The sequence below is a fragment of the Lactuca serriola genome, chromosome 2 (genome assembly GCF_051521515.1).
Source record: "Lactuca serriola cultivar US96UC23 chromosome 2, Lser_US96UC23_V15, whole genome shotgun sequence".
Lineage (NCBI taxonomy): Eukaryota > Viridiplantae > Streptophyta > Magnoliopsida > Asterales > Asteraceae > Lactuca > Lactuca serriola.
Genome location: NC_136409.1, coordinates 189,108,332 through 189,129,814, shown reverse-complemented (window position 1 = coordinate 189,129,814; position 21,483 = coordinate 189,108,332). Strand labels below are relative to the sequence as shown.

Here is a 21,483-nt window from a genome sequence, read left to right as displayed (position 1 = left end):
CCAGTTTGTGAGGTGAGTTTTCCTCACTGTACTTGCGGGTCGAAGGCACCAATACCGACCCACTGATTTGACATCGTGATATTCACTGATATGCTAGTCTGGTACATCTGGAGGACTACATGTGATTCTGTCTGCATGATTAATTGTGTATGTTTATTATATGTTATATGTCGACATGTTATGTTCTGTTTAGGTTGTACTGCTTTGTGATGTAGCCAACAAACTCCGGTGCATTTCAGATATGAGCTAAGGGTCGGGTACGACATGCCAGACTCATACTAAGGGCTTATGAGCATTCCGGATACGAGCTGAGGACAGGGAGGTATGTTGGGATCGTACTGAGGGCTTGGTGGTATTTAAGTCCGATGACTGACCTGGTCAGGGAGCAAGCAAGACATAAGTCGTGGACCCGAGGGCATGCCAGACTTATGTTTGTGGGCTCAGGGGTAATCCAATCTTTTAGTTGTGGACCCATTACATTTTGTTATTGTATATGTGATTTGGTTATGTGTTGGTACTTTGGGGGATCTAAGTAAGTGTTGGCTTACAATTTTGCGTTATGTTTCAGGTACTCTGGATGACTGCGGGAAGTCGAAGGCGTGACCGTACACATCCTCTTGTTGTGACTTATGGTTTTGGGAGACTCTGATGTTTGAAAACTATGTTTGTAAACAATTTATGAATTTGGTTGGTTTTAAAAAGTTTAAATTTACCAATGATTTTTATGGGTGTTACATTTACTTGGTATCTGGGACCTCTACTCCACACGTTTAAATCTTTCAAAACTTTAAAACACTTTATTTAAAAATGAAATGATTTTTTAAGTTGTTTTAAATTATCATAGTGATGTGCGTTTCATGTAGATATGTCAGAGTTCAGGGATGAAAATTGAGGTCCTCGATACTCATCGACAATGTTACCATGTCTACTACAAATGAACAAATTAAGGGGGGAGCAAGGGTGCCATATGGTTTATCTTCTTGTCCACTTCAATGTTTCATCTTCATTGTTTTCCTTTTATTTACCCTAACTAAATATATGTCGATGAAGTTTTGATCTTAGGGTTTCAAAGGGTTACGATTCTTTGTAAAGTCAATTGGAATATGGAAAAGGAGATGGATGAGTTTTGGTCCCATAATAGTTCTTTCACAACATACACAAATTAGGGACAACAATTACGAAATCCTAATGTGCCCTTGTTCATTTGTTCTTATGGAATGACGTTTGCCTCTGGGATGAGAGCCTGTCGGTTGATGAATGAAATTCCACATAAGAGGTATAAGGTTTAAATCTTGACACACATCAAAAAATCACTAGTATCCATCAATTGACATCCCACTCCTATGTGGACCTTGAGACAGATGAACGTGAGTCGCTTAGATGATAAGGTTTACCATTTCCTTTATGAAACATCGTCCACATCAAAAAAACTTATATTAACCATATTTGTTTTTATTAGTTAGTAGTTTACCCATCAAACAACCGAACTCCATTGCAAAAGACTAGACCACAATGCAGTCTTGATGACAAATCACACATTATAAAATTGCAACACCCCAATAATGCAAGAGTATCACCAAATTAATCTATTCCAAACATAATGGTTATTTCTAGTAAACCTAAAAAATCTATATACTATAAATATATATGATTTTTGTGTCAATATTCTTATAAATAAAGAGAAGATTCAAAAAATATGAAATTTTTATAGTTAATATATCAATTTTTATTATAAACAATCAAATCATGTTATAAACTTTTTAAATATGTCTCCAAAATAAAACATTTTCTTTGTTCCAATTCCCAAGCAAATTGCGAGAATATGCCATTGGCGATTAGACCAATACGACGTCGGAACGCAACCAGGCATGCTATTGGCTGGTGTCTAGGGCTTGAGCAACTTGTATATAAAAGCCAACCATTTTCGTTGAGATTCTCGGAACGGAGGAGAAATCGGAGAGGTCTGGGTCGACTCAAGTCATCCCACAATCATCTTCTCCGTTCTTTTCTCTGATATTCGGCCATGGCGTTTTCCGACAACTCTCGTCAATCTCTCATCCCTAATTTCCTCTACACTTCTTCTGCTTCGCCTAGCAGCCTACTCATGGGCAACACTTCAAACCCTACCTTGTTTCCTTCTACATCACCCGCCAAACAGAACAACAACTTTGTGATTCCTGCTCCCAACGAGCCTCTAGGCAAGATCGAGATGTACTCTCCTCGATTCTACGCTGCTTGTACTGTTGGAGGTATTCTCAGCTGTGGTCTCACGCACATGACCGTTACTCCTCTTGATCTTGTGAAATGTAACATGCAGGTAATTCCTTCAATCATTTCTTTCTTTAGATCTGGTTAGTTTTATATTATTCTGTCTAGATAATTTTCATTTTTTATGTTCGTGTATTTTTATGATGTTCTTTCTATGGATGTGCAATAGTTTACTGCTAGCTCACTGTAGATCTGTTACGTCAAACTCAGTTCGGGATAATTTGGTTGTTTTACTCATCTACGTCGGTGATTTGATCTGTGTTTAATTTATTGCATCCGATTACCTGTGTGATAGTGTTTTTAATATTATATCTGGTACTTGCTGTTCACCTTCTAATTCATGTTTTATGATGTCGATCCGTTCAGTGAAGGTTCTTAATTGTCATAAAATTATTCTTCCAACCTTTTGTTTGTCATTCCAAGTTTATTTCTATCGTGTTCTCATTTTCTGGCTAGTTTTAGTAATAAAACGAATTGGGTTACATCATGTGACTGTGGATTCTGACAACCAGAAACCTATTGGATTGAAGTTTCATGAAGTAGAGCTTAGCCGAGAGCTCGAGTAGTTTCTAGTTACTTGGTATTTCTATTTTCTCAAATCATGCATCTATCACATCAGATTTGATGCACAATTCTTTTTGAAATAGAGTCGACGACTGATTATCAAATTTGATGCACAATTCTTCTTGAATTAGATATACAAGTGTTCTCTATAAAATACCATTGAACATCATCAAAGCCTATGGCATGACATCCGTTTTGAAATTCATTCCATCCCATGGTTTTCTCACGTGTTGATCTTAATCTCATGGGTTTGTTGTTTTGGTTACTCAGATCGATCCAGTTAAATACAAGAGCATATCGTCTGGTTTTGGGGTATTGCTGAAGGAACAAGGTGTAAGGGGGTTCTTCAGGGGATGGGTCCCTACCCTACTTGGGTACAGTGCCCAGGGCGCCTGCAAGTTTGGGTTCTATGAATTCTTCAAGAAATACTACTCCGACATTGCTGGACCAGAGTATGCAACCAAATACAAGACCCTGATCTACCTTGCTGGTTCAGCCTCTGCAGAAATCATTGCTGACGTGGCCCTTTGCCCCATGGAAGCAGTGAAGGTCCGTGTCCAAACACAACCTGGTTTTGCCAGAGGTTTGAGTGATGGGCTTCCAAAATTCGTGAGATCTGATGGTGTACTTGGGTTGTACAAGGGATTGGTTCCACTTTGGGGACGCCAAATACCATGTAAGTTGATAAGAAACTTTTTTTTTTTTTTTTTTTGGTTACAAGTTTAGTTAGCTTGATTTGTGTGTGGGACACTTAGTAGTGTTTGATATGTGCAAACAGATACAATGATGAAGTTTGCTTCGTTTGAGACAATTGTGGAGATGATGTACAAGTATGCGATTCCTACACCAAAGAACGAGTGCAGCAAATCCCTTCAACTTGGAGTTAGTTTTGCTGGTGGATATGTGGCTGGTGTTTTGTGTGCTATTGTGTCTCATCCTGCTGACAATCTTGTCTCCTTCCTTAACAATGCCAAGGGAGCAAGTGTTGGAGATGTGAGTAGTACTACTCATATGTTTTTGATCAGTTATCATCTCAAAAGTCAAAAGTGAACTCTTCTTGAACTTTTTTTTATTTATTTATCAGGCTGTGAAGAAGCTTGGAGTTTTGGGTCTGTTCACCCGAGGGCTTCCTCTACGTATTGTGATGATTGGAACTCTGACTGGTGCTCAATGGGGAATTTATGATGCTTTTAAAGTGTTTGTTGGCCTGTAAGTTTTATCTCATCTCAAGTCTTTTATTTCTCTTGTCAAACACCATTTCCTTCATTTCTGACTTCATTTCATTTACTACAACATACAGGCCAACAACAGGTGGTGCTGCACCAGTTGCTATTGAGGCTGCCAAGGAATAGAAGTTTACTGGGAAGCCTGAGAATTGCGTTTCTTTATTTTAAATGAGTCAATAAACAATAGGATATATTATTCTACTACTTCCTTGATGGCATTGGCAGGCACCACAGTAGATTTGGAGAGTAATCTCTTGTTTTTTTGTTCGGGACACTAGAATGTGGTGCCCGTTTCAACTTTAATTGTTGTTATTTTATTTCTGACTTTTTTTTTGGGTAACATTGAGGATTGGGTTGTGTAGTTCTCTGCTTCATGAGTTGAGAAGTTTTTGTTATGATGAAAAGACACAGGATTGGAGAATGAATAATGGGTGGACAATATACATTTGGAGAAGTTTTTGTTCATGTGATGTTTTCATCTTTTATTAGTTATCATAAACGAAGAAGAAACTAGTGCTTTACAGATACTATTGTCCAAAACAACACCACACAACACAAAAGAGTCTTAAGCTGATTGATTATTTTAGTAGGTTGGGTTGCAGACATACGATGCATTTATACCTGGGAGAGATCCTCACTGGACAGGTTTTCAAAAGAAGTAATCTGTTGAATCGGTGGTGGGTACATGAATTCATCATCCCATGAACTACTGAATGAGTTGATGATTTCGTTAAAGTAGATGTCGCAATCATCATTCATCAAACTCCAACCACCATCACCACCATAACCATCCATGTTTGGGAAGTTGGTAGGCTGGTCAGTGTTAGGGAGATTATAATTAAACTCGAGCCCACCAGCCACAGCTTGATTCATCAAATTAGCATCATCCTTCTCTATTGCCTTGTTTCCCTCAACTTCAGTTGCTTCTTTTTCATATTCTTCTTCATAACCATTTCTAATAGCCCGAATCAACTGATTAGAAACAAACCAAAACAGCATTGGATTAATCAACCCATCTTAATAAGCTTAGGTAGGTGGTTGTATAAAATGCTTATTACATAGTTTTGATCCACCAAATCCTGGTATAGCAGTATATAGTCATCCGCTTCCAGTCCATGCTTCTTGGTGAAAGACCCTAACAAGATCAAGATGAATGAATATCAAAACACACACACACACACATCAATATAGAAACAAAACTGAAAATAACTTACCTGTGCCCTCAAGCACGTACATGCGGCTGCGGTTATTTGGCCAGTACCTGTCAAAATTCAAATTCTAAAATGAAGCCAACCAACCAAAATATAATGAGTAAAATTGGCAAGTCTATTTTTGTTTTATAAAGCAGCATAAACCAACCTAAACTTGAATGACCATTCATCCCCAGTGTTCAGGTCATTCATTTGCAAAATGACACTGTCGTTTTTTAAGAGCACAGGAAGGTGAGCCTCTGCTGGTTTCTACATTATTAATTAAATAAATGGTTAAATGCAGATGAAGCTGTCGAAATTGCCACCTCTCAATTACTTACTAATTGTTTCCAAGATAGAAAAATTAAATAAAATCAACCTTTGGCAATACGATTCTGCCGATACTGTTGACATCACTTTTGTGAAGCTTCTTGTAGAACAGAAATGCTAACCTCCCACGCTCTGTAATCTAATATAGACAAACCAAACCTGTATAACTAGTAGTTATCTTGAAACAAAACAAGATCATCATGTGATGTGGGAAGAACAACATCATTCCATTCATGGTAACAACACATGGACTTAGTAATGACAAACTACTGATTAAGCTTCAACACATGGACTTAGTAATGACAAACTACTGATTAAGCTTCTGTAGATAGGGCTAAATGCAAGAAATAACAACTTACTGTATTTTCTGCTCTTGTTAAGACATTGTACTTTGAAATATCTATCTATTATAGCAATTAGTAACACATTAATTTCAAATTTAATGATGTAATAACATAAGTTACCAAGTTTTTATATCATGTCATTGTTCATGTATATATGCCTTCAACAACAACAAAAAACCCCACTAATAAAAAAAGATTGAAAGTTGTATAATAACTAAGAGTAAATAAAGATACGAAAGGATACAAGTTATCAATTATTTACCTACATCCATTTGGGTTTGACTTTTGAGACCTTTGACACAATAATTCATCGATTGGTGGAGATTTTTACATGGAAAACAATCAATTATTTGGGAATGTTTTGATGGAATTCCTTCCATGAATGAAACATAAGCTATATATTTGCATGGACCAGATTTCAGAAATAAAATAAAAATAAATAAATAAGGAAATTATTTTGTTTGCTGGAGTATTTTTCATTTCCAATTTTAGATTAAAGAAAGAGAATAAAACCTTTTTGTTTTTGCCACGTGGATAAAGTATTTAATACAATTTATTATTGTCAACAAAAAAGTTCAAGTAATAACTCGTTTTTTAAAACATGTTTTTTCCTTTTTGAATGACTCAAATTTTAGCATCAAACAACGAAAATACCATCGGGCTATTCTCTTCTCTTCTGGATTTCTGGTCAAGTTTAATATTTCTATTTCCCACGATCATGGATCACTTAATTTCAGTTTCAAGATCAATTCGATTGTAAGCTATGATGGTTGATTGAAAATCAAACAAAAGAAGAAAACAGAACCATTGATTAGAATTAATGGTTAACTACAAGAATTGATGCTTAGGTTGTTGATCAATCGCCCTCCAACACGGAAAAGGTCCGATCGTAATTCAAGAAAATGTGAAACACTTTTAAATAACAAAAATAATCAAATCATAATAAGCCATTCCATTACTGTTAGAAATTTAAATTCCGGAAAATAAGATTGGTTTAAGAAGAAGAGATCATACATTTGGTGGGAGAGGAGGAGGAACATAGGCATCGTCACTGTCGGACACCCGTTTCTTCTTAATAAAACATTTATCCTTCTTCATCACGGGCTTGCGCCGACGGCTGACTTCAGCAGGAGCAGCGGTGAAGTCGCCACCTTCCTTCGTCGCAGCGATGGGGTTTTCCGCCAGCATACCATAACCGTTTCTCTCCATTCGCTCTTTTTCTAGTATTAGGAAATTTTGAATAGAGAGCGGTGTTTGTTGGTTGTAGTAGGGTGGATCAAAGCTATCTCTATATTTAGCAAAGATTTGGTGAAAGAAGAGGTTAAGGATTGTACATGGTGCATCCATGGTGTTGCCAAATTTGTACTGGTGTTAATTAATTGGAGTGAAATTTAAGAGGAAAAAGGCAACGATGACCTGAGACGAAAAATTGTTTGTTAGGGGCTTTGGATTTATGCTCATTAAACCCCTTTTGCCACCATTAATACACGTAGAGTGTATGCCTGAGAGTAATCTCAGAGATGGAGGACGGGTGTGGAAGAGAAGGGAGGTGTTTTGGCGGTGGAGTATTCTTATTCGTATTCTCTGCGAGCACTTTACTCCACGTAAAATATTGTACTCAGATGACACCAGTGATGTCAGAATGGTCACAGAGGCATTCTGCATCTATTCTGCATCTGCCACATCAACAACTTTTACTTTATTTATTTCATGCTTTTTCTAGACTTTTATCCTTAAAAAAATAAATAAATGATATATAAGGGGTAAAAAAGAAAAGTTACTTTTACCTTTAAAAAAATAAATAAATGACATATATAAAGGGTAGAAAAGGTATTTAATTTGGTGTAGGGACTAAACTCCATTTAGAAAAAAGAAATTATAGGTATAATATGTATTAAGTTGTGCCAAGATTTTGGACGGATATAAATATATACATATGTTGTATAAATAACTAATTTTAAGTGGGTTTGTGTTTTACTCCGTGAGAGCTTCAAAAAGATATATCATATATATGCAAAATTGAATATGTATGAATGAGATATTAATACTTAAAGTTGAGTATTTGAGAATAAAAGTTAACAAGAGAAGTATGTGTGAAAATGAATCCCACATTGATGGAAAGAACATACTCAAGTAAGTTTATAAGTTTGAATGTAAGATGAGCTCATAAACTTATATCTATGATTTTTCTCAAACTTTTAATTTCTAAAGAAGTATTTTTTAGACATCCGGAAAAACACAAGAGGTGAAAACTTGTCTCTCCAAAACCTCTCAACAGCAAATAAAAAATTTGTATGGTTTTATACGTTGGTTAACTTTTTTGGTATAAAAAAACTTTCTTTTAACTTGATTTCGAGACCTTCATTGTTTGGCTTCAAATAATATAATTTTTTTTAACTAATATGTAAAATATGTAATAAATACAAAAAAGAAATGACAGCTTCTAAACGCCGATTCATTTTTAAGAAATAGCATCTTTTTAAAGTTATTATAGTTATTTTAGACAAAATTGCAAAAATGGTCCTTATGGTTTTTTATTTTATGTGGTTATGGTCCAAACGTTTGAAAAGTTGCAGATTTGGTCCTTTTCAACAAGTTTTATTGTGGTTTTGGTCCCTCGTCCGTTAAGTTTAACCGGTTGGTTGTTAACTTTTTTAAAATGACAATTTTACCCTCAGGGACCATTTTCGCAGTTTTGTCTTTTACCATACCATAAGGACCATTTTTACATACATTCTTTTTTATTTTATTGAAGTATTATATATTAATATATATTATTTTTAATATATAATATTATTTATTAATAAACATTGTTTTATTGAATTATTAATTTATTATAGTTTTTTTTTGGAACGGCTATAAATGATTTTTTTTAATTTTTTTTGTTGGGGTAATTCTTTTTATTGAGTTATTATATATCAATACATATAGTTTTTAATATACAATATTTGTATTATAATAAATATTATATTATTGGATTATTAATTTCTTTTAGTTAATATTTTTAATTTTTTTTAATTATTTTTATTGGATTATTTCTTTTATTTCTTTTAATTTATTATTTTCTTCATATACTAAATATTGTTTTATTGGATTATTAATTTATTTTAGTTAATTATTTTTTAAAAAAAATTATCGAAGTAATTATTTTTTATTGAATTATTATATATCAATACATATAGTTTTTAATATATAATATTTATATTATAATAAATATTATCTTATCGGATTATTATTATCTTTTAGTTAATTTTTGTAATTTATTTTTTTTAACTATTTTTTGTTGGATTATTACTTTTAATTTATTATTTTCTTCATATACTAAATATTATTTTATCGGATTATAATAGTAGTTTTTGTTAATTTTATTGGTTCCACCACAAAGTCATGGGATACACAAAATCGTGGTCTCTCATCATCGAAATCATTTGGATCGTTGTCAAACACTTTCATTTCATCTAGCTTATAATGAGAAACCATTGGGAAAATACCACCACCATCACTCGGTCACCACCACCACTTATAAATTTTATCGAGGTTTGTTGCGCATTATATGAGATATGAAGGATTCCAGTGGATTATGAAAGAGGTTATCGCAGGTGGCTACCAACAACGCTGGGTGGAATAGGGTATAGTATCTATTGAACCTCCGATGAAGGTGTTTGGAGGTGATCTTGCTAATTTTTGACGATGATAATCGACACTTTTACGTATTTCGGCGACTTTGTGGTGAAACTGATAAATTTAAAACCAATTAATAGTATACATTCAAAATAAAATAATAATTCGATAAGATTATATTTATTATATTAAAAAAAATAATAAATTAAAAGTAATATTTCAATAAATTAATAATTCAAAAAAAATTACAAAAATTAATAATCCAATAATGTATTATTTATTATGATGTAAATATTATATATTAAAAATAATATTTGTTGATATATAATAATCTAATAAAAAAAATTGCTCCAACAAAAAGAAATTATAAAAAGAGTCAACTAAAAGAAATTTATAGTCCAATAAAATATTGTTTTGTAATATGTAATAATCCCATAATATAATATTTATTATGATATAAATATTATATATTAAAAACTATATGTACAGATATATAATAATTCAATAAAAAAGAATTACTTCGACAAAAAAGATTATAAAAAAAATAATTAGCTAAAATAAACTAACAATCCAATAAAACAACATTTAGTATATGAAGAAAATAATAAATTAAACGTAATAATACAATAAAAATGTTTAAAATTTATAAAAATTAACTAAAAAAATTAATAATCCAATAATATAATATTTATTACGATATAAATATTATATATTAAAAACTATATGTATTGATATATAATAATTTAATAAAAAAGAATTACTCCAACAATTTAAAAAAAAAAATCAACTAAAATAAATTAATAATCCAATAAAATAATATTTATTAATATATAATATTATATATTAAAAATAATATCTATTAATATATAATACTTTATTAAAATAAAAAATAATATATCCAAAAATGGTCCTTATAGTATAGTAAAAGACAAAACTGTGAAAATGGTCCCTAGGGGTAAAATTATCATTTTAAGGAACTTAACGGACGAGGGACCAAAATCACAACAAAACTTGTTGAAAAGGACCAAATCTGCAACTTTTCAAACGTTTGGACCATAACCACATAAAATGAGAAACCACAGGGACCAGTTTTGCAGTTTTGTCGTTATTTTATGAGTTTTAATGTACATACTTTATCTATTTTCATTTCAAACCTTTATCTCAAAACTTCATATATAATTTCTAACCTTTTTTTTCTTTCAAACTTTTGTCATTTTGTTATTTTTCTAAAAATTACATTATATAAAACCCACTTATATTTCAATATTTGTTAATTCATATGTAAAAGCCGTTCCATTTATAATTTAATATTTTATTTTATGACCACCGCTGCCAATAGTTTATATTTTTTACTTTGAATTGTTGCCTCATATTAAAATAAATATACGTTGTTAGGACTAATATTATAAAAGCTGAAAAAATTAAAATATAAATAAAAGATGAAAATAAGAATTGGAATAAAAATAAGAAAAAAAATTTAAAAAAATAAAAAAGAAATTAAAAGATGAAAAAATTAAAATATAAGACGAAAAGAAATATGAAAAAAACAAAAAAAAAAAAAAACTCTAGTATACTCTATATATATACACTAAATAAATAGAAAACAAAAGGTAAAAAGGTAAAAAAATCAAATTTGTGAAAAATAAAATTAAAAAATGAAAATAAATAAAATATATACAAAAAAAGAAAATAAAAAATGTATATATATTAATAAAAAAAACCGAAAATAAATAAAGTATACAAAACACAAATAATAAAGTTAAAAAATCATGTGGTGTAATTTTTTGCAAACTCAAGGACCAAACTTGAACTTTTTAGGACTGATTTTGCAAAAAAGTTAACAAAGTTAACCATGAAACTCGTTAAGTATGCTAGCGTGATAATTCTGCAAGAAAGTTATGGCCGTAGCAATAATAAAAAAAATTATTAGGGTTTTTTCCAATTACGCGTTAAAAGTTTAGGGCTTTTATAATATTAGTCTTATGTTGTTATATAGGTTTTTAAAAGAACACTCACAAAAGAGAATATATACCAAATTTGATCACAAGCGAACATCATCACTATGAAGCATAATTTTATTATTTTGAATGTTAAAAAGATTTTATTTTCGATTTTTATACACAAAATTTATGACATACATACAAAGGATTAAAACAAAAGAAAAAAACTAATGGCCAAACATAAAAAAACCACAATACATTTTCAGTTTGTCATCTTTATACTACTCAAGTCTTTGTACTTTCTATCTCTAATAAATATATATTTACATATTGTTTTTATTATCCTAGTAAAGTGTATAAATGAATATTGTAATAATTGTGTTGACAATCTTATTTTTATAAAGATGAAAAAATGAAAGAATTTAACCATATATATATATATATATATATATATATATATATATATATATATATATATATATATATATATATATATATATATATATATATATATATATATATATATATATATATATATATATATAGGGGAGAGTTCATTCGAAAATGCAAATAATTTGCGAAAACGCGAAAACAAAAAAAAAACTATGATATTGTGTCACCTTAACATTATATTTTGGAAAATAATTCATTCAAACTTTGAAATACATGATGATAATCGATGATAGATGAGAAATTGTTTCATATTAGCAAAGTATATTTTTTAACATTTTTATTATGAAGACATGAATTTAAAATTATTAAGGACGTGAAATTTTTTTTATTAAAACCTTCTTTAAATCTATATTACCATAACACCACCAAATGTAAACTTACTATCTTTAATTCATTGCTAATAATTTTTTTATAGTACATGTGTTTGATTTCCATAAGATAAAATCTGTTTTCACGTTTTCGCAAGATATTTATGTTTTCGCATTAACCTACTTTTATATATATATATATATATATATATATATATATATATATATATATATATATATAAAGAATATAAATATAAGAATAATTAAATATATTTAATAAGGAATCAGTTGGATTTTAATTAATTTAAAAAGGGTATTTTAAAGTTTATGCCAACAAATGACCATTTAATTAATGGAGCAAATAAGTATGGTATAATAATAATAACAATAAAATGAATATATAAGAGTTGTTCTTCAAGGGACTATATGATGTCAAAATAAGAAACTTAAATGTTAAGGTAATGAGTCAAAGGGACCATTGTTGCCATCTTGGTAAACTCGAGGGACCACTTGTGCCGTTTTCAATTGCTTCTTTTTCCCGCCTCCTAGTACTTGACACTATGTATGGGGGTGTTGGTTATGTGCTTTGGATTTGTTATATTCTTGTAACATCCCGACTTCCAGGTATAAAATTTAAAAGCTTAAAGTCATATTCTTAGACCTACTCGTCGAGTTGGTTGCCCCCAACTCGTCGTGTAGAAGTGGATCAGGCTGCGTGATTTATGAGGTCTACTAAACGAGTTGGAGGACCTCGATTCGACGAGTAGGAGCTGGGAAATGAAACCCTAATTTTTAGGGTTTTTCCCCTATATAAAGAACTTAATCAACCTCTTGTGGCCTCCCTTACCACTTCATTACCCAAAGAGGAAACCCTAGCCGTTATTTGTTGTTCCCTTGAGCTTGTGAGACTAAAAGAGTGTTTTTGGTGTATTTTGTTGAAAAAGTTGGAAGGTTAAGAAGCTTGGAATGGGAAGGAGCTTGTATATCCAAAATCTACAACATTTGGGCATCCATTTGAAGGTAACAAGTTGTTACCTTGATCATTTTAGCATTAGATCCCATTTTTCTTGGGTTTAAGGCCATTTTTAGTATATTTGTGAACCATTTCGAGTATTGGTCATGATCTGAAGTTGTAACTTCAGATCTGGACTCCTCTAGGTCCCAACTTCATAAAGTTATCAAATTTATCTTGTATTGACCTTTCACCATGCCCTCAACCTCATTCTAGACTTGGTTTTTGGTGTTCTAAGCCTGTAAGACCTTGCATGCACGTAAAGTTTGCAACTTTACATGAAATTTGTGCCTTAGGAAGCTAGATCAACAAGTTGGAGCTTTGGGATAACTTAAAAACCTCTGAATGATAAATAAACTGAAGGGACTCGACGAGTTGCATGGTCAAATCGACGAGTCCAGTGAAGATTGTCTATTGTTGGTTTCTGCATGGACTCGGCGAGTCAGTGAGACGAATCGACGAGTCAGTTAGGGTTTTCCCGACATTTGGACACCGTATGGACTCGACGAGTTGTTTGGAAACTTGGCGAGTCAACTAGGGTTTTCACGATTTCTCGAGTTCTGGAAGGACTCGAAGAGTCAGTGAGCTACACTCGATGAGTTGGGTCAACACGGATTGTTGACCTTAACCGTTGACTATGACTTTGACCAAGGGTTGACCATTTTGACTTCTGGGGGTATTTTAGTAAATTGGGAATTTATGGAAGTGGTCCTATTGTGAATGTAGGTGGTGGAGTTCATGGCTGTGATTCGAGAGTTGATCTTATCACTACAGTTCGACATTGTGAGGTGAGTTTTCCTCACTATACTCAAGGGTCTAAGGCACCAAGATCGACCCTTTTTGGATTGTTATCCTGATATGTTATATTCTCGAGTATCTTATGATCTGTTAGATTGGTATCTTGGTAGATAGGATGTTATTATGTTGTTATGATCTGTTAGATCGGTGTCATGGTAGATAGGATGTTATTATGCTATTATGATCTGTTAGATCGGTATCTTGGTAGATAGGATGTTATCATGTTATTATGATATGTTAGATTGGGTTGTCTGTCTATAGACTATTATGTGATTATCTGATATATGTGCACATGTTTGATTTATGGTTGAGGCTTATTTGCTTTATGCGAGAGCCAACAGACAAGGCATTCCAACCCGATGGTTGTGGGCCATGAGTATTCTATCCCGAGGATGATTGGACTCATAGTATGTGGGCATTCCAACCTGATGGTTGTGGTCCGAGGGTATTCCATCCTGAGGATGACTGGACCCATAGTATGTTGGCATTCCAACCCGATGGTTGATTGGGCCTATAGTATGTTGTTTGTGATTATATGTATATTGTTGTGTGTATGGGTATTTTGGGGGAACTCACTAAGCTTTGAGCTTACAGTTTTGGATTTTGTTTCAGGCACTTCAGATGATCGCGGAAAGGCGAACGCGTGATCGTACACCTACTCACATTTTTATGATATGGATTTCTAGGATACTCTGATGTTTAAACTATTTTGAAAACACTTTGTAATAACTTAATGGTTTTGAATGGTTGAAAAAGTTTTAAATTGGCTTGATTTTTATGGGTGTTATAATTCTCCTTCTAAGAACAGAGCCAACTACCATAACCCATATATATGAGATATGTATCGAGAATGTAGGGTTGAAGGAGAAGAAGAGAGTGAACCGCATTGACAACCAAGTGTGTGTGTGTGTGGTCTTCATTCCTCTTGGCATTTTTTTGTGGTTGTTTCGAATCTCCGTGGAGCATGGCACATGATGGAGATCTCGGATTTTGGTCTCTGGTGTGCATATGTGGCGACTGGCGAGATATACACCCTCCCATGGGTTTTAGTTTTTCTGGGGGACTCAACATCCGGTGATGATGAAGGCGTCAGATTCGCAGTGAATCTCTCTCGAGCCACCTGTCGAGCAGGAACCTTGACAGAGACAACGAGAGATGGAGTAGGACCATCGACACCGGAGTAAGGGGAGACGTCGGAGTTAGGCGAATTTAAAGCATCAGTGATGGGATCTGCTTCAGCTCCGACGAGGTGCATGTGGTCTTTTGATGGATTTAGGCGCTATTACTGGAATGAGAAGATCGTTGGAATGGGGCCACCAATGAGGGAGCCAAGATTGGGGTTGGTTTTGCCCCCAGAGAAGAAGGATCCACCAAAGATAGCTGTATCGAAGGTGTTGTACCCCGTCGACCAGTCTTGATGCCTGTCAGCATGCGTTTTGTGCATCTTCCTTCACATGTAACTTCTTTTGGCTGCCTTTAATATTTTTGACTTAGTTAACCTAGTAGGTATTAGTAAGTAGTTTGGCCTTCGACTTCTCTGATGGATTCAATGAATTGAGATTGGACTCGATGAAGTGTTTTATTAGCCCAATTAATAATTGTTTTCTTTTAATTAAAATTCCATATTTTGTATATAATTGTCAAATCATTTACTTATCAAATACTTAAATGTATTATTTTATAATTAATCCACATATTGCTCATATTCTAAATAAAAAGAGGTTTGTATAAACATATTAGTATATTTGCTTGTAAACATTATTTGCACTTAAAAACAAGAGTTTTTGAAACTTAATTTAATATAGGAGCCTATGTATTAAAATTAAAGGATGACATTTATTAGTAGGCATTAACCTTCTTGGGGGGGGGGGGGGGGGGTAAATCAATCCTTGGATCAGTTGTTGTTGTTGTTGTTGTTGTTGTGTGTGTGTGTGTATATATATATATACACACAAAGTGAGGGGGGGGGGGGGTAACGATTAAGTATAATATAAGTTATTCATTAATACTTGATATGTGAGCTAAGTAGAGATTTTGTTGGGATATAGGTGTTCGGAGAGGTGGACAACCCATCTTATACATTTCAAAGGTTTTATTATATGTCTTGCTGCTTCAGGTGAGTTTTCCTCACTATACTGAAAGGCTATCCCCGCGCTAATCCCCACACCAACGACATCTGCGGTAGCTGCATCAGCAACAACCTCAGAAAGTGTCGCGTATCGGTCGTCAAAGAACTCCATCATGGAGGTCTTGATAGACCCAGACAACTCCGATATCTGCCCCCGAAAAATAGAAACAACCTCAGCGTGAATCATCTCCTTAACCTGATCCTCAAACAACCCTGGCCTATCCTAGCCACTCGTTCCGACTCCTGATACGGATCCTAACTCAAATCGCCTCGTAACCACCATACTGAAAATAAACCATAAAATATTAGATGAGGCGCATATCATACCATATAACCCATTCCACAACAAAACCCTAGGGGTTGTGACTTCCCTGCTACGCATACGGGTTCTGTGCTTACAAGATTACGTGCCCATACTACCTTCCGCACCTAATGGTACTTATCCATGAAACTTCCACCAACCCTGCAACACTCGTGTATGTTAATCATACATAACATTGGATCCTATAGACAGTCGAATACCTAATTCAAACCTAAGCCTTTCATCAGATAAGAATAGGAAATAAGGCTAAACCAAACATTCTCATGCTATAAAATCTTAGTTATGTACAACTATGATGTATACACTAAGCAACTACAGTAATGATGTCAATTCAATACAAGAAGAAACCCAAGGCTATTAGGCAATTCTATCATGCAGTTCCTGAAGATCCCTAGCCTATCACTAGCATGCTGTTCTACCATAAACATAATAGCAAATAACAATGTGGGTAATTTGGGGTATACTTTCTTGCCCCGGATGATCGTACGCATCACATCCTTCCTTATTTACTTTTAAAAACAATTTTTGGAAAATTAGTTTAAAAAACTTTTGCAATTCCTTAGTCTGAGTCTGGATTAACACGAATGATCATCCAATGCACTCAAACCAAAGCTCTGATACCAACTTGTAACACTCAAAAATCACAAAAAATTAAAATCTTTGAAACTCAACCATTCATCAACATTGTTTACAAAACAATCATTGTTTTCAAAGTATTATTTCAAATCAGAGTTTTTCCCCAAGATCCACTGACAAAACAGGAAGCTGTGTACGATCATGCCTTCGCCTTCCCACGATTCTCAGAAGTACTTGAAACCACAAACTAAAACTGTAAGTCAAAGTTTAGTGAGTTCTCCTAAAGTACCACCACACAAGCATATAATCAAACTAATAATATGTCCATAACCTATGGTTTGATTACCCATGTCCCACAACCTTACAATTGGAATGTCCAATACATAACGGGTCCATAACCTCCTGGTTGCATGGATTACCCTTGACCCACAACCTTCCGGTTGGAATGCCTCGGCCCACAACCTTTCGGTTGGAATACCCCAGACTATTGGCTTACAACAACAAGTAGTACAATCTCAACCCCATCATACCATGTCGACATGCACATAACAAATAACAGATATCCAACAACAGATAATCATATAACCAGTTAATAGAATAACATACAGATCTACATATTACTACTATATAACAACATCCTAAATACTAGGATACATAACCAAAAGGGTCGGCATTGGTGCCTTCGAGCCACAAGAACAGTATGGAAACTAACCTCACAGTCTGACGAATAGTTGATCAATACTCTGCTCCCAAATACCGACTCACCCTAATCCTAAATGTCAAAACATTACCCATTCTAAATTAATAAAATTTTGCCAAAATACCCCTGGTCATAATTGGTCAAAATCAACAAGTCAACGAGTCAACTCAATCGAGTCAACACAGGGCTTGTACACGGGGCGTACTCCGGATGTATGCGGGGCGTACTTGTTGTCCGAGGCGTCGGGGCCAAATCTGCGTACGCGTAACGTACCCTTCGGTATGCCCATCGTACGCAATAGTCCTCTTCTTAATCTATTATGAGCTTATTTCTCCGACTTAATATATCCAAATACAAATCCAAGGCAAAATGCCACTAAGAGTCATAAAGTTTTCAACTTTATGACTTTGCATGTTCATTAAGTGCTTAATACATAAAATCACAACATCTTAATGCCTTAAGACCTTCTATAGCATGCATGGAGTAAAACTAAGCACCAAGATCACATTTTTATGACTCAAGAGCCGTCACAATGTCTGAAAGGATGAATTATTTGGTTAAGAGCATGCCATGCTCAAGAATCACCATATTTGGCACCAAAAGTGCCCTAAATGAAGACATGGTTAGATCTACTAGATACAATGATCAAGTTATGAACTTTTTATCTCCTGGAGGTTGCTAGCAAGGTGATAATCTCATATCCAAGTTGCTTCCAAGCTTCAAGCTCTTCTCACCACCTTCTTCTTTTTATTATTATTCAAGAATGTCACAAAACACAAAGATAAGCTCAAGATGCACCCTTCTCACTTAGGGTTAGCTTGGGAGTCACTTTTCCCAGATGGAGGCTAGTAAGGGAATGAGAAATAAGAGACAATGATGCTTAAATATGGACAAAACCCTAAAAATTAGGGTTTAAAGTTCCACCACGTGCGCCCTGCGTATGCGGTGTACGCCCAGCGTACTAGGGTCCGCCCTGCGTATGCGGTGTACGCCCAGCGTACTAGGGTCCGCCCTGTATATGCGGTGTACGCCCAACGTACTAGGGTCCGCCCCAATACTCCTAGCATACACAATGTACGCTCAAGGTACTACCTCCTAACCAAAATTACCAAAATGCCACTATGGACCATTCTTGCAATCTTTTCAAACCTAAAGGCCAAAATGCATTGTTCTTTCATACTCAAGGCTAAAATTGAAAATACCCCATCATCGGGATTTTATGGTGTCGTACCGACCCTTATATAAAATGGGATTAGCCTTTCCATATATGTATGCCAACATGTTTTGTCTTGCGGTGGGCTTGTCATGATGAGAAATGAAGCAACAATATCTCTCCATGAGTTACTCCTAACTTGTTGTGATTCCATTTACATAGTTAAGTCCACTTACTACTACTCATCCAAACTCCAACGATTAAACAAACACCACATTATCACTCGTGTTGCCCCCTTAGATTCCAAGAACAACCGAACTAGATGGGACAATATCCATTTTCTTTTTGTCCGATAAGTACAACGATATTACTGATCATGACAATATAATACCTTCACAAATCATCCCGTAACGCTTGCTTAATGCTGTAATCGACATTTTTGAGTAAACCATAGCGTTGATGTAATGTGTTTGAAAAAAACACATATAAGTCCGTTACGTTAAATAGTTACAAAATAGAATACATGAATTAATAACCAGTAAAAATATCTTCATTTTGTTGGAGTTAAATAGTAAATCATTTTGAAAATTAGAAAAAAGAGAAAAGAGTCCGTGGGCTGGGCCCGGGTCCAGTTATGTCGAAACCCGTATCGAGACCATATGCGAGCAGGTTTTCAAGTTTCATTGCTACTACTAAAAGCCCTAAATACAAGAAGAAGGGTTGGGAGTTTGGATTTTGGAAGAAGCCATGGCAGAGCTGAATAGCAACGAAGAACCACATGTATTGCCGTCCAAGCGAAAGCAAACTGCCACGGACGCAGATGTCGAGTCCACAAAGAAGCACCAAGTAGAGAGTTGTGCCGTTAAAGACGCCTCCGCTGCCGCCGAAGAGAAAGTTATCAACGACAATGGAGAGGAAGAGGAAGAGGAAGAGGAAGACTATGACGGAGAAGACGATGTCGATTCGGAAGACGAAGAAGATGACGACGACGAAGACGAAGACGAAGTTGAACATTCCAACGGCGGAGCTGAAATTGATCGGAAGGGGAAAGGGATAATGAAGGATGATAAGGGTAAAGGAAAGCTGATCGAAGAGTCCGAAGAAGACGACTCTTCCGATGATGACGGCGCGAGTGAATCAGACGGTGATGATGATGATCTCTCCGATGATCCGTTGGCGGAGGTCGATTTGGATAACATTCTTCCTTCAAGGACACGGCGTCGTACGGCTCCTCCGGGGTTGCGCATTTCTAATGATAAGTTCACCAACGATAAGGACAACGATGCCTAAGCTTCAAGGAGGTTAGCTTAGTTTCCGCTTCAAGAATCCACCTTATTTTTTTTTTAAACTTAGAACCGTATTTGCCGACGTTAAGGTTTTACAAGCAATGCTGCTACTGTTGAAGAGTGAACACATTTCTGTGGTGTAAGAAATATTAAGGTCGTCTAGGGTTTGAATATGCTGTCGTATTAATATCAATTGAGCTGCCATTGATAAGTCTTGCTTTACTTGATTTCTGGAATCTTTTAAGTTACTCTCACAATTAGAAGGCTAGTTATGGCAGAGCTCCCAAATGCACAAACGAAAGAAACTGAAATGGGATCAAGCTGCAGTAGTTTTGCTCTATACTTCTACTCTTAAGATCATATTTGGCTATCTTTATTTAGCTCCTTGATAGCTCTCCATTGAAATCAAATACACTGTACACAGTGTTAATCAGAATGACTTCACTTCACCATCATGATATCCAATCTCATTCACTCTTCATGTCCTTTGGAATGTTCATTTTCATGGTCAAATCTTGATTTTGGTTTGGAGTTATGAATTATCATCTTCAGCACTAGTCACTTGGGCATGAAAAAGATCTCCATACATTACATGGAAATCTTCATGCATGAACATTATGATTTGTTAAGAATTGTCTTTGAATCCATAGTATGTTTTGTTTTTAGTAATTGAAGTGAAGTGAAGGAAGAGTTTATGTTATTATTATAAAGTATAAACATTAAGGAGTAGTAGTGTATGTGTTTTAAACACTCATAACATTACATGTTGTGATGTGGGCTATCTATATATTGTCTACAAGACTACATGACATAGAACATAGGTAATTAAGGAGCCAAACTATCCAATTTGAATCAAAGCATTTGAATAAAAGTATTACATTTAATATAAGTGTTTTGTTTTTTTAATTGTCATCTTCATCATCTTTTGTACTTGTGGCTTGAGCTATTTCTTGTTCAAGTTTTTCATTTTATATGTATTCCATGATTTTCATCTTCTTGTCATGGCTCTCCAGTGTTAAGCATATTCATAGTTCTACTGATTGGAGATTGGACTGCAAGTCTTGTTATTTGCAACTATACTGCACAAAATATGAAAGTCCAGATCACGAAAAACTGCAAGTTGAACACATAATTTAACAAGAATTGAAGAAAAGATGGCATTTTAAGTGCATTGAAACGAAATGTAACAAATCAATATGTATACATCACTTGGGAGCAGAATGGTAACTTTTTTTTTGGCCAAAAACAGGTCCCTAAGATTAGT

General features: G+C 34.3%; 3 protein-coding genes across 3 annotated transcripts; 2 read left to right on the top strand and 1 right to left on the bottom strand.

Annotated features, from left to right (window-relative positions):
* The first annotated feature begins 1,919 nt into the window (after positions 1–1,919).
* Positions 1,920–4,523, top strand: LOC145087836 (mitochondrial phosphate carrier protein 3, mitochondrial-like). Its single transcript, XM_079025921.1, has 5 exons — positions 1,920–2,317; positions 3,103–3,508; positions 3,611–3,825; positions 3,917–4,041; positions 4,133–4,523. Exons 1-5 carry the CDS (start codon positions 2,024–2,026, stop codon positions 4,182–4,184), a joined length of 1,092 nt encoding a protein of 363 aa, XP_078882047.1. The 5' UTR covers positions 1,920–2,023; the 3' UTR covers positions 4,185–4,523.
* Positions 4,313–7,503, bottom strand: LOC145087837 (uncharacterized). The gene is made up of 6 exons (XM_079025922.1): positions 6,937–7,503; positions 5,628–5,717; positions 5,418–5,518; positions 5,273–5,319; positions 5,117–5,193; positions 4,313–5,030 (listed from the first exon to the last, which is right to left on the bottom strand). Exons 1-6 carry the CDS (start codon positions 7,267–7,269, stop codon positions 4,674–4,676), a joined length of 1,005 nt encoding a protein of 334 aa, XP_078882048.1. The 5' UTR covers positions 7,270–7,503; the 3' UTR covers positions 4,313–4,673.
* Positions 7,504–19,633: 12,130 nt separating this feature from the next.
* LOC145087835 (nucleolin) lies at positions 19,634–20,430 on the top strand. Its single transcript, XM_079025920.1, has one exon. The coding sequence runs from the start codon at positions 19,681–19,683 to the stop codon at positions 20,221–20,223; it is 543 nt and encodes a 180-aa protein (XP_078882046.1). The 5' UTR covers positions 19,634–19,680; the 3' UTR covers positions 20,224–20,430.
* Positions 20,431–21,483: the final 1,053 nt, after the last annotated feature.

Bases quoted from the DNA above. Each gene is read 5' to 3' on its own strand.
- LOC145087835 (XM_079025920.1), top strand. From the start codon at position 19,681: ATGGCAGAGCTGAATAGCAACGAAGAACCACATGTATTGCCGTCCAAG.
- LOC145087837 (XM_079025922.1), bottom strand. From the start codon at position 7,269: ATGGATGCACCATGTACAATCCTTAACCTCTTCTTTCACCAAATCTTT. The intron at 5,718-6,936 runs GTATGATCTCTT...TGTCTATATTAG, and splicing joins CTCCTCCTCTCCCACCAAAT to ATTACAGAGCGTGGGAGGTT. The intron at 5,519-5,627 runs GTTGATTTTATT...TTAATAATGTAG, and splicing joins GCAGAATCGTATTGCCAAAG to AAACCAGCAGAGGCTCACCT.
- LOC145087836 (XM_079025921.1), top strand. From the start codon at position 2,024: ATGGCGTTTTCCGACAACTCTCGTCAATCTCTCATCCCTAATTTCCTC. The intron at 3,826-3,916 runs GTGAGTAGTACT...TTTATTTATCAG, and splicing joins AGGGAGCAAGTGTTGGAGAT to GCTGTGAAGAAGCTTGGAGT. The intron at 4,042-4,132 runs GTAAGTTTTATC...TACAACATACAG, and splicing joins TTTAAAGTGTTTGTTGGCCT to GCCAACAACAGGTGGTGCTG.